The 11,370-nt window shown below is 61.5% G+C and overlaps 1 protein-coding gene across 1 annotated transcript; it reads right to left on the reverse strand.

The window, feature by feature from the left end:
* Positions 1–402: 402 nt before the first annotated feature.
* Positions 403–10,867, reverse strand: MAB21L4 (mab-21 like 4). Its single transcript, XM_074316300.1, has 6 exons — positions 10,635–10,867; positions 9,351–9,877; positions 5,307–5,532; positions 3,503–3,656; positions 1,763–2,119; positions 403–913 (listed from the first exon to the last, which is right to left on the reverse strand). The coding sequence occupies exons 2-6, from the start codon at positions 9,832–9,834 to the stop codon at positions 821–823; spliced, it is 1,314 nt and encodes a 437-aa protein (XP_074172401.1). The 5' UTR covers positions 9,835–9,877; positions 10,635–10,867; the 3' UTR covers positions 403–820.
* Positions 10,868–11,370: the final 503 nt, after the last annotated feature.

The following is an 11,370-nucleotide window of genomic DNA, read 5'->3' on the forward strand; positions in this document are numbered from 1 at the left end:
AGATCACAGGCAAGGAGCCTATAACACACAGCTCACGATGGGCAGCTCAGGTCACCTAGTGGTTGAGGATCTCCTGGCCAGGGTTTATTCTCCCCTGAGGCCCACATCCTACCAGATGCGTCGCTTTGAACAGCAAGTAGTTCCCTGTGGCAGAACCTCAGCTTCCACGTTAGAGTTTTTCAGAAATGCCACATGGTGCCCTTTGTGCCACGGGCACCCCAGCCCATGAACCTGCTAGATAGCCCACCTGTGCTCTGGGCCACTCAGAACTAACAGCCTCTGAGCCACCCCGTAAATGAACAATGCCAAGGAGGTGACACCATCTCCAAAATCCACAGAGGCCACCAGGCCCTGTCTTTGTTCTTCGTGGTAGATGGGGCAAGGAACAAGAACCGCTACTCCTTAGACGTGCATTCATTTATTCAGGATCAGATATACAGTATATCGTCACATAGAGTAGCATACGACGCTGGTGGGGGGACAAGCCCTCAGGTCCCAGGGCTCCTTCAAATACTTGGTTTTCAGTCTTGCTGGCCTCACACAGGATGGATCGATATGCAGCACGTGAGACACACAGCACCTCATCCCAGGCCCCGCCCTGCAGATGACGCCGCTGTCCTGGTGGCCCACTGTCCTGGTGGCCCACTGTCCAGTGCTCAGACTCCCATGAGGTTGTCCCCTGGATTGTCTGAGGCAGTCCCTGGGGACAAGGTCCCTCCACCAACCATCACCGGCTCAATGTGAAACCTGTTCCCTTTTTCCAATGTCCTGGGAGCCTCCGTGGGGTGGTGTCGTGGGTGGCATAGCCCAGGCAGCCCACTCAGCGTTCCTCGCCACCCAGGGTCTTGGTCTTCCGGAAGATGCTTTGCATGGCAGAGATCCGATCCTTATCCTGGATGTGGAAGACCTGGAACTGCGGGTGGGTGGGGACAGGGGTCACAAAGACATCTGGGAGCCTGTCACAGGGCCCCAGACACAGTGTGGGACCACACTCACTCCCTGACCACCAGGCCCTCCTGCCTCTGGGTCTCTGCCTGGATGGTCCTCCTGCCGGTGGACCCGCCCAGCACCTCCCCCACTGCCTTCCTCACATGCAGGTGTCCCTGGGTGGGCCTGACACAGAAAAGGCCCCTGCCAGGTGCTTATTGAGTGCTGAGCGACCCCTCCCATTACCACCGCCCCATCCGCGGATGTGCCATGGAATGAGACCACAGTGGCTCTTTGGGGTGAGGGTGGGCTTGGCCTTGGGGGAAGAGCAGGAGTGGGTTCTCTGGGGTGGGGGAGGGGACAGCTAGTAGAGATGGCGAAACCTTGGCGCTCCAGAGGGACAGCTAGCTGGTGGAGCAGCCAAGCAGCCCCCAGATGCCCAGAGTATGTGGTGTGGGACTCCTGGGTCTGGGGATGCAGCAGGAAACTGGCCTGTGAGCTTGGGAGACCACGCCCATCCATGAGGAATGGAGCCCGGGCTAGCCACTAGGCTTCTGAACGCTCTCAGTGTGGGTTTGCAGTGGTTCTGGGGCAAGGGGGCAGGCTTGGACGTGCTGCCCTGTTTCCCAGACAGCGGCCCTGGGCCCATGGGGCCACTGGTGGGCAGGGGCACTCATGGCCTATCTGACCCACAGATGGCACATCCTTCCCCATAGATGTTCTCACTGTCCAGAGGCCTTCCTCCAGCTCCTGACCCGGGGGAGCAGACCAGACTCTGTCCCCACCTGCATGGGACCCTGGGCTTGCCCGATGCTCCTCAGCCGACTGCACCCACCTTGTCCAGCAGGACATCGAAGTAGGCAGTGGCCCAGTAGGAGGGGTCGCTGGCGGGCAGCTGCAGCAGCGCCCTGACCCCACTGCTGAGGCGCGGCGGGGGGCTTCGGCCCAGGTGGGTGACATGGATACGCAAGGCTGCCTCAGGCTGGCTGGCGAAGAGCTCCACACGCTGGTACAGGGCCCGGAGGTCCAGGCCGGTGTCCTGCAGCAGGTTCTGCTCAGGGTGCAGGAAGTGGGGCAGCTTGCTGGTGGCCAGGCAGCACAGAAGCACCACCAGCAGGCGGTACACGGCGCCCTGCAGCTCTGCCCAGTCCTCGGGCGCGGGGAACAGCACCGCGGCCCACAGCAGCACCATCTGCAGAAGGACAGAAGGACGCACTCAGGCATTCCCCGCCCCTCACTGTCCCCACACCCCCACTGGCACTGCTGCCCCACCCCTCACACCTCCCCAGGGTGTTCCAGCGTGAGTCCCGCCCCCCCCCCCCCACTGCTGTCCCCACCCAGTGACTCCCTGGATGCCCCGACCCTGGGCTGAGTCCAAGGCCGGCAGGAGGCCACCCCAGCCTCCCCTCCAGGGTGCTCCCACGCAGCCGCCAGGGTCCTTCTCAGGGATGCTGCACTGCCTACCCTTCCTCTGGGCCATTGCTCATGCCCCACCCCCCACTGAACTGCTCATGCCCTGCGGCCTGTCCTAAAGAGCCCTACCCCGTGCATTTCCCAGCCCCAGTCTGTGTGCCCAGGGTGCCGGGGCCTGGAATACGTCTGAAGGCTGCAGTTCGACTTCCTCAGCCACCCCAGGCACCTTCTCCCAACGCTGCCCTGAGTCCCCCGAGCCAGGGAACCCCTCCTTCACACAGGTGCTTTGCTGTGTCCTCATACCCCTCTCCCTCTGCCGGCCCCTAGTTCATTTCTGGAGCTAGTGTGTCAGACCCCGAGGGATACCCCCTCAGAAATTGGCCCCCTTCAGGGGTGGGGATGGAGTCCTGAGAGGGACGGTGAGTGGCCTGAGGTCACACAGGGACTCATGGGGCGCATTCTCACGAGCCAGGTCAGGCCACCCCTCCCTTAACCCCCACCGCTATGATCTATGTAGCAACACTCCACTGGCCTCGACTGTGCCCGCTGCAGGCAGAGACCCCAGACTCCACAGCCCTCTCGCTGCCCCCAGAGCCCAGGGCTGTCCTGCCCTGCCCTTCACATCACCTGACGTTACAGAGCCCCAGGAGGGCAACTTTCCAGAGGTGTCACAGCAGCCAGTGAGCAGCAGAGGAGGGGAGCCAGGCCTGGGCCGATTCCACTCAGATGGGGAACCCTGGCTGGTGACATTCACAGAGTCCAGGCTGAGGGCAGGGGCATTGGGACGGGAGGGCGGGTCTCCCACAGCTGACACAGGCTGGTGGGAATGCTGGCTCTGTGTGACCCAACTCCAAGGTCGGACTGAAGAGCAAGCTCGCAGGCTAGGCCGGGAGGACCCCTGAGGTCACCAGCGCTGGATGACAAACGTGGGTCTCAAGTGCCACTGCACTCTGCAGCCCGATGTCACCTGTGAGCCTGGGCCTCACTTCCTGGGAACCCCGGCGAGAACACGAAGTCCTCTACTGCGGAGCTCACCAGGCCACAGGCCGTCCATCAGTCAGAGCTGGCACAGGGTCCAAGCCGGGTGCCTCTACTCTGGGCCTCTGGTTACAGACAAGGGCCCAGCAGAGAGGGAGCGGGCCCGCTGAGCCCCTACACGTACCTTCAGGTGGCCGAAGTTCAGGCCGGGGCTCCGGCCGCCGTCACACCAGCTCTCGTGGTTGACCCGGTCCAGGATAGAGAGGCTGTCCAGGCGGTGGCCCTGGAGGGAGCCCAGGACGTTGAGCAGCCTGGTAAGCAGGTCGTCAGTGGAGACCCTGGAGCCCGGACAGACACAGCGGTGACTTGTGGTCAGCACTGAAGCCTCCTCCTGGCACCCACCCATCATCCAAGGCACGCTGCCTCCACAGCTTCTCCCCAGAAAGGAAATTCCCGGGCTTCTGTGACCAACCCAGGATGGGGAGCCCCACGGATGGCCCCGGCCATAACGGGGGTCTGGTTGCACCCAGACGGCTCCCATGAGTTTCTCAGGAAGTGCACACAAAGGTTTTCACTTAAACTAGACGCCAGGCCCAAAGAACAGAGGGCCCTGGGGAGCCTCCAGGCCAGCTGCACACTTTGAAAAAAAATTTTATTAAATTGATTAGGGTGACATTGGTCAATCAGTCAGGTCATTTTGTGGGGACAGGAAGGTGCCACTCTCACCGGCCCAGAGTGGAGCAGGAGCTCTTGGTCCCTGGCCAGGGTGTGGGTGGAGTCACCCAGCCTGGCATGGGTGACGTTCCAGCCTGCAGCCAAAGATCACCAGCGGCACTCAGTGTGCGTGCTGTGTGACTGAGGGGTGGGGCCAGGGGACAGCGCCCTCATGGGTCCCCTCTGTGCTGCCTCGGTGCTGGGTAGTTATCTGCCCACATGCCTTGAGTCCGTGGTGGACGAGGCACAGGAAAGGCCATTTTCCCATTTACTTGCAAAAGTGGCTGTTTAGCCCAGCCCTTCCCCTTTCTTCGCGGCTGATGGACGCAGCCCCTGCTCTGTGCAAAGGTGGGTCAGGTGGGTGGGGTTGGGCTCCCAGGCGCTCTGCAGCAGAAAACCATAGATGGGCACAACCAGCTTTCAGAATTCATTGACTTCAAGAATTAACTATAAGAGCAACCCCTGCTTACTTCAACAGTGTTGCATTCCTGAAGTGTCACCCAGACATGAGAGTGGGCAGGGTGAGTCACCCTGGCCAGGTGAGCTGCTATTAAGCAGTGTTAGCTCTGGATGGGGCTCCAGGGGTGCTCAGCCTCTGCCTCATGCTCCCCACTCCCTCCCTCCCTCTCACAGAAACTACCCAGGCCTCCCCTTCCGTGCAGAGGCCCCCACCCTCGCCTCACAAGCTGCAGGGGCAGAGACTGGGGACCTGAGGAGGCAAAGAGGCGCTGCTGGGGCTCCCAGGACATCCACAGGAGGGAACACTAATCTGGGAAGAGCAGCCCAGATGGGGACTTGAACGAACCTCAGTGTTAATTCGTCTTGTTAGACTCTGACCACCCTCACTGTGGGGGGACCCCTCCTTGCTGCTCTGGGAACCCACTGTGACCCTGGACAAGTCACCTGTCCTCTTTGCTGCTTTCCCACCTGAAGCAAAGGCACTAGGCTGGGTAATGCAGGGTCCCAGCCAGGGCGGCCTTCCACACTTTCGGGCTTTGCCTCACAACCAGACACTGGCCCACTCTTGGGGTGGCAGAGGGCACAGCTCCACTCCCCGCAGCTCTGAAAGGGGATGCTAGCAGCAGGGAGCAACCATCCTGGCCAGGTCCCAAATTCCCCTGAGCCCCCATAGTCAGCGTGGCACAGATGCCCACAGGACAGAGGCGGGCAGGGAACGCCACAGCTCCTCCAGTCTCGAATGAGGGGAGCATCGGGCTGGCACCCCCTTCTTGCTGGCTCCCCAGGATCCCACCCACCCACGAGGGGCATCCTACCTCCAGAGCTGGGCGTTAGTTGGCACAAGGGCCACCCCTTGGCCCATGATCCTTTTCAAGCTGCCTTCAGGGAACCCAAGCGTTAGCTGTGCCCCCTCCAGGGCGGGCACCCGGTGCTTCCTCCGCACCACAGGCACGACAGTGAAGCGGATGGTTCTCCAGCCGCTGGACACCAGCAGGGACAGGCCGAGCTGCTCCTCCCTCAGGCTGTTCGCATTCAGAGAACCTGCAATGACCCAATTTGCTGGCTTCTCACCTGTGTCTGGCCCAGCCTCTGCCAGGACACTCCAGGGCCCCCCACTACTGCCCACTCAGCCCGCACTGCCCTGCCCACTCCCCACCTGCACCCTCTCTGCCCCAGCCCAGCCTCCACCCTCAGGCCCCTCCACCCCAACGCGTGTCCATCCGGGAAGCTCAGCCAGGCACGGGCTGGCCTGGCACAAACGGGCACAGCCATTATAGGCAGAATTGTGTCCCCCAAATCCATGTGTAGAAACACTAACTCCCCACACCTCAGACTGTGACTATTTGGAGACGGGGGTCTTTAAGAGGGGACAGGGTAAAGTAAGGCTGCGAGGAGGAGGGTGGCAGCAGCTGGGCCAGGACAGGTCACCTCCAACAGGAGCAGCTCTGCCCAGGGCGGGTCTCCTCAGCTGGTGGTCCCAGGCGATGCCCCCACCTGCCTGACCCTGAGGGGTCCTGCACAGCCAACGTCCTCCAGCAACCTCCCCCCCCCTTGCCCCAGGCACTTCTGAGACCTAGTAGTTCTCTGCTGGAAGGGTCTCTTCCAGCACTTCTCTCTGAGTGGCTTCTCTGCCAGGCTATACCTCAATGCCCAGGCACCCCCAGTGCCTCCTCAGTCTTTAGGAAATGACTGGGGGTGGGCGCCCTTTCCTGGACTCATACCCCCCACCCCCGAGATGCTAATGGGTCATGTCAATCCCTCTGCAGAGGACAGTCTGCTGTGGGGCCACTTTGCTCAGCGCTGGAGCGAGGTGGGTCCCACTGACTCAGCAGCCTGGAGCCAGTGAGGGAGGCTGGGGGCAGCCTCTGCTGGCACCTGTGCTCCAGAGTCCAGGAGGGTTGGGCCAAGGCTGGACTCCTGGTCACACCTGCTCTCTCCTTCCCACGCCTCCTGCTCCTTTCAAGCCTCCCTGAGGCTGGTGCCTAGGAATCCCCACCTCAGACACACCTCTCAGGAGGGCTGGGGCATGAAAGACAGGTCTGTGGGTGGGACAAAACATGCAGGGCCCCTGAGGGCCTGGGATGGGGGGAGGAGCAGGCTTGGTGCTAGTACCCAAAGGATGCCAGTGGACAAGCATGCCATCCTGGATACCCCTCGGAACCCTGGGGGGTGGGGGACAGCACATTCTAGCTGAGACACTTCCCACGTCCCATCCCACTCAGACCCCACAGGACCCAGCCCAGAGCTCACTCTCAGACCACCCAGGAAGGAATGTTCCACAGGCTCATACTGCTGGGGGGGGGGCACCAGGGCCCTCAGTTGTCCCCAAACAAATTAATACCAGAGAGAGTGAGGAAGGTGAGCCGAGCAGGCTGGGGGCACCCACATCACGCCCTGACCAACACTGTCCCAGACACGGAGCAGTCTCCCCCACCTTCCCCAGCCCAACCCAGTGGGGGCGCTGGGTCAGAGGTCAAGGAGACCAACCAGCTGGAGCTCAAAGGGCTGTCCCAAAAGGAGTCTCCTAAGTGTGGCTTAGAGAAAGGTCTCCACAGCTTGTGATTGTGAGAGCTGTACCCTCTACATCCCACAGCAGGCGCCATCCGCCCTGGCCCACCCATGGCCCTGGGGGTTCTGCAGGAAGGAGTCCCAAACCCCAGATACAGACCCCTCCCTCCAGTCTCCTGCAGGGCAGCTCCGGGGACTGGCCCAGGTTATGCTCCTGCCACCAGGGCCTCTCCATCCTTTGAATGGGCCTCAATTTCCCCATCAGTTAAAGGGAGAGAGGGGTTCAGTGATCCCCAGCTTCTCCCATTCAGCATTTGAGGCACCTGTCCGGCAAAGCCGTGGTGGCCTCGTTTCCTTATTTACCACTGGTCACACATTTTGTCCATGAAATGTGGCTTGGGAGGCAGCCAACCACACCTGCTGCCCATTCCAGCCACTCCCACCTCAGGCTGGCCTGGTCTCACCGGTTCCCAGGGGCAGTCTGAACGCTGTCACCTGGAACTGCACACTTCTCTGAAGGGAAGTGGCAGGAAGCTATGCTCGGAATGTCCCTGGGTGCCTAGCGCTCAGCCCCCTGGGTGTGGCTGCATTCTCAACCAGGAAGCTGAGGACAGTGGGACCTCAGGACGGTGGGACCTCAGGATGGTGGGAACCTGAGGACGGTGGGACCTGAGGACGGTGGGACCTGAGGACGGTGGGGACCTGAGGACAGTAGGACCTGAGGACGGTGGGACCTCAGGACGGTGGGACCTGTGGATGGTGGGACCTCAGGACGGTGGGACCTGAGGATGGTGGGACCTGCGGAGGGTGGGACCTGAAGATGGTGGGGACCTCAGGGTGGTGGGGACCTCAGAGTGGTGGGGACCTCAGAGTGGTGGAGACCTGAGGATGGTGGGACCTGAGGACGGTGGGACCTGAGGACAGTGAGGAGAGGCCTGGCAGCCTAGAATGTGCCTGAAGGGCTGGGCAAAGCCTATGCTTAACTGGTTGGCGGACCTGTCTCCTAGTGGCGAGAAGGGCCTGCAGGTGACGGGGCGGGAATCCCCACATTAGGTCACAGAAATAGACAGAAAGGGCCCTGCCAAAGCTGCCTGTGATAATCGGAAAGTTCAGAGATGATCAGATAAGATGTCTGCGGGCCAGGCTCTTGATGACAGCCTTCGGCCACCCTGTGCGGGCAATGTTTATCCTCACCCTGAGTGGTGGTCACCTGCCCCAGGTAATCAGGCAGGTCTGGGGAGGGGTCGGGGTGGGGAGACACCCCTCCTATGTTACAAATCTATCCAGAAGTCCAGCCATTTTTTGATGGATACCCGGCTTCCCCAGAACCCACAGGAAGTACCAGGAGGAAAGGTTGGTCTTGTGGGTCCAGATGGCTGAGGTCTCCATGCCACCAGGTGGGCCCGAGCCTGGATGTGCAGCCAGACTGGGGCTCGACATGCTGGGCAACAGGGCAGGTCACTGGCTCTCAGGCGAGCTGACCATCCCCACTTGCTGATCTCACAGCGGATGTGAGGGCCAGACTAATACCAGGTGGCAGCCACCCTTGCCACACGTCTGTCCCTCCCTAGGGAAGCAGGGCATTCTGCTTCAGTCCCCAAACGCCTGCCAAGACAACCTGACGTCTTTTTCCTGGGATTCCTCAGCCTGGGCCCCTGCTGTACTGGGCCCTGCACAGGCTTGGCCTGTCCTTCCAACCCCTCAGAGTCCGGGCAGCCCCCGCCCACTACTTCTGCCCCTGCCGACCTTGGGGCTCACCACCCCCCACATCACATCAACAAGGCACCGAAGGAGAGACTGAGGCCAGAACCCTGGCTCACCTGAAAGTACCTGGCCACAGAGCTCACTCTGGGTCCAAGACACCAATTAGCAACTGACCCTAAGTTGAAGCAGACCTGTGCACACATATGCGTGAATGCACACCCTCCACAGTCATGTGTGCACACTCACACACGTACGTGCCCATGCGTGCGACACGTGTATTCACAATCCTGCAGTCACACACACACACACATGCATGCACAGAGCCCTCCCAAACCAGTACAGTGTGACCAGATGCCTGACGTGGGGACAGCTGCGAGGACTGTCACATGCAGCTGGGACCGAAAATGGAACTACTTGTCCAGAACGGTGCAGGGACCCTCATCAAGCAGATTAACTGGAAAACAAGGCGCTGGTCACCGTTTCTAGCCGCTAACCGTTACTACCAGAATCACCATGTAAAACTTCAATAATGTGACATATGTCTTCTCAGAACTAGAAGTGACCTCAGAGCGATGTTCCCCAGCTCGTGTGCCCCTGACACGCACATGTGTGCACTCATGCGTGAAGAGCACCCCCTGTGCCCCTACCTGGTGTGATGAGGCCGTGGTGCTTGCAATGCACGATGGCAGCCACCAGACGGTCCTTGAGGACCTGCAGGACCTTGCTGGGCACGATGTAGCCCAAACACTTGGCGCTGTCCTCCGAGGAGGCGGTGAAGACGTCGTCAGTCACCCAGGCCTCCAGGCCGGCCCCTCCCCTGGGAACACCTAGGCGGCAGGACTTGGGGCCATCCCCGGTCTGGGTGGCCTCTGGCTCCTCCACCAGCAGGGCTGCAGCCTCCACGCTCAGGGGCACCTCCATGTCCAGCGGGCCGTCCGAGGAGCGCAAGGCAAACTGGAAGGCCTCCAGGTCTCGGGAGTAATCCACGAGGAAGCGGGGGTCCAGGGTGTGCAGGTGCTCAAGCACCGTGAGCAGCACGTCCTCCGCATGCTGGTACTGCTGCACCCGGGCTGCGCCCCGCGAGCGGATGGCCTGCAGGTAGTGGTGCCACAGGGGCACCTGCATGGCCATGGCAGGGCCAGGGCACGGGGCAGCTCTGGAGCACGGCTGGGAGCTGCAGAGACGGGGAGGAGGCAGCTGCTCGGGTGACAGGCAGGGCCACAGGTGGGGCCCAGTCCCAGCTCCCCCTGAGCAGAGTCCCAGAGTGACGGCTGGTGCAGCAGGTTAAGTAGCTGAACGTGGACCAAGCCTTTGAAGTGAGGTGAGTCAGTCACTAACAATTAGGAACGTCACAGAGCAGGCAGGAGGGGGGCCTCTCTGGGCTCCTCCCTCTTGTCACTGTCTCTTGGCCCAAGGCACAGGACTTCTGCTCACCCAGGCCTGTGCTGCCCCTAGAGGTGGGGGCCTGCCCCCTCACACCCTCACCCCAGTAGCAGAGCCTCAGGGTCCCTGTGACATCAGGGCCTCCCCACCAGATTAGGCGTTCGGACACATGGCTTCCCCTTTGCTCAGAAGAGAAAGGTGAGGCGCTATGGTGGCTGCCCCAGCCCCGAGGGTGGGGGTGGGGGTGGGGGCTGGACCCTGGAGCTACCACTTCCCAGCAGCCTCTCTGTGAGGCAGCCTGGAAACAACCAGCCTCAGGCCAGAGCTGCAGGCTATGTTTCCATAGCAACCTAAACATGCCCTTCTGCACCTGTGCACTGCTCAAAGCTGGGAGTCTCAAACCTGGCGCCCACCAACATCTACGCCTGAACCCCACCTCTCGCCCCTGCAAAGCCTGTATTCAGTGCCCTCAAACCCCCAGCCCTGGGCCCTCGGGCTGCTCATCCCCCACCCCACCTGGCCCTCAGCCTGACGGGAGTGGCACCCACCTGGGCCTGTAGGCGGAGTGAGTCTGGTTCTGGGAGAAGTCTCCTTGGCGGCCCAGCCCACCTCCCTGCTCAGGGCTGTGCAAGTCCCAACCAGCAGCTGGGAGCCACCCCCCACCCACCCCCCACGTGACCCTTGGCCCCCTCCAGGCTGGCCATGTGCATCAGGTACTCCCCGTTGGAGCTTCTGCAAACAGCGAACATGGAGACAGCCCCAGACAGCTATCACAGACACCGCCCCACAGCCCCTGACTTCCTGTCCCCCACCCCACGGCCCCTCACCCCCCCACCCCCGCCCATGCACGGGCCTCAGACACCAGGGGAGATGTGGGCAGAACGACGATCCAAGGCACTCACTTCCTGGTACTTGGAAGCCTTTCTGAGGAGCTGCAGCCCAGTGAGTGGTCTCTGCTTTCATGCCTCCCCTGACAGGGAGCTCACCACCTCACAGGGCAGTCAAGCAAGAGACAGTGTTCCTGTCTCAAACCTGACCCAGTCCTGTCCTCTGGGGTTGACAAGAACATGTGTGCCTCTCCCCCAGGACTGCTGCTCAGAGTCAGGACCCATGTGCCCTTGGCCCACCTCATACCACCCGGCACCCCCATACACACTGTTCCCCACACACTGCCCTTTGCCTGGCCCCTCCGTCTCCAGGGGACTCTGACCAGTAAGGAGGGGCATTGCTGCAGAGGAGCTGGTCCTGTAACCCTCACCTTGACCCTCCGTCGCCGTCTGTAAG

Source organism: Rhinolophus sinicus, linkage group LG01, assembly GCF_036562045.2.
Source record: "Rhinolophus sinicus isolate RSC01 linkage group LG01, ASM3656204v1, whole genome shotgun sequence".
NCBI classification, from domain to species: domain Eukaryota; kingdom Metazoa; phylum Chordata; class Mammalia; order Chiroptera; family Rhinolophidae; genus Rhinolophus; species Rhinolophus sinicus.

What these genes read in the sequence shown, in the direction of transcription:
- MAB21L4 (XM_074316300.1), bottom strand. Translation starts at nt 9,834, where the DNA reads ATGGCCATGCAGGTGCCCCTGTGGCACCACTACCTGCAGGCCATCCGC. An exon ending in CCACGGCCTCATCACACCAG is followed by an intron (nt 5,533 to 9,350) that starts GTAGGGGCACAG and finishes GGGTCATTGCAG; the next exon opens with GTTCTCTGAATGCGAACAGC. An exon ending in TGAACTTCGGCCACCTGAAG is followed by an intron (nt 2,120 to 3,502) that starts GTACGTGTAGGG and finishes GTCCTTCTGCAG; the next exon opens with ATGGTGCTGCTGTGGGCCGC.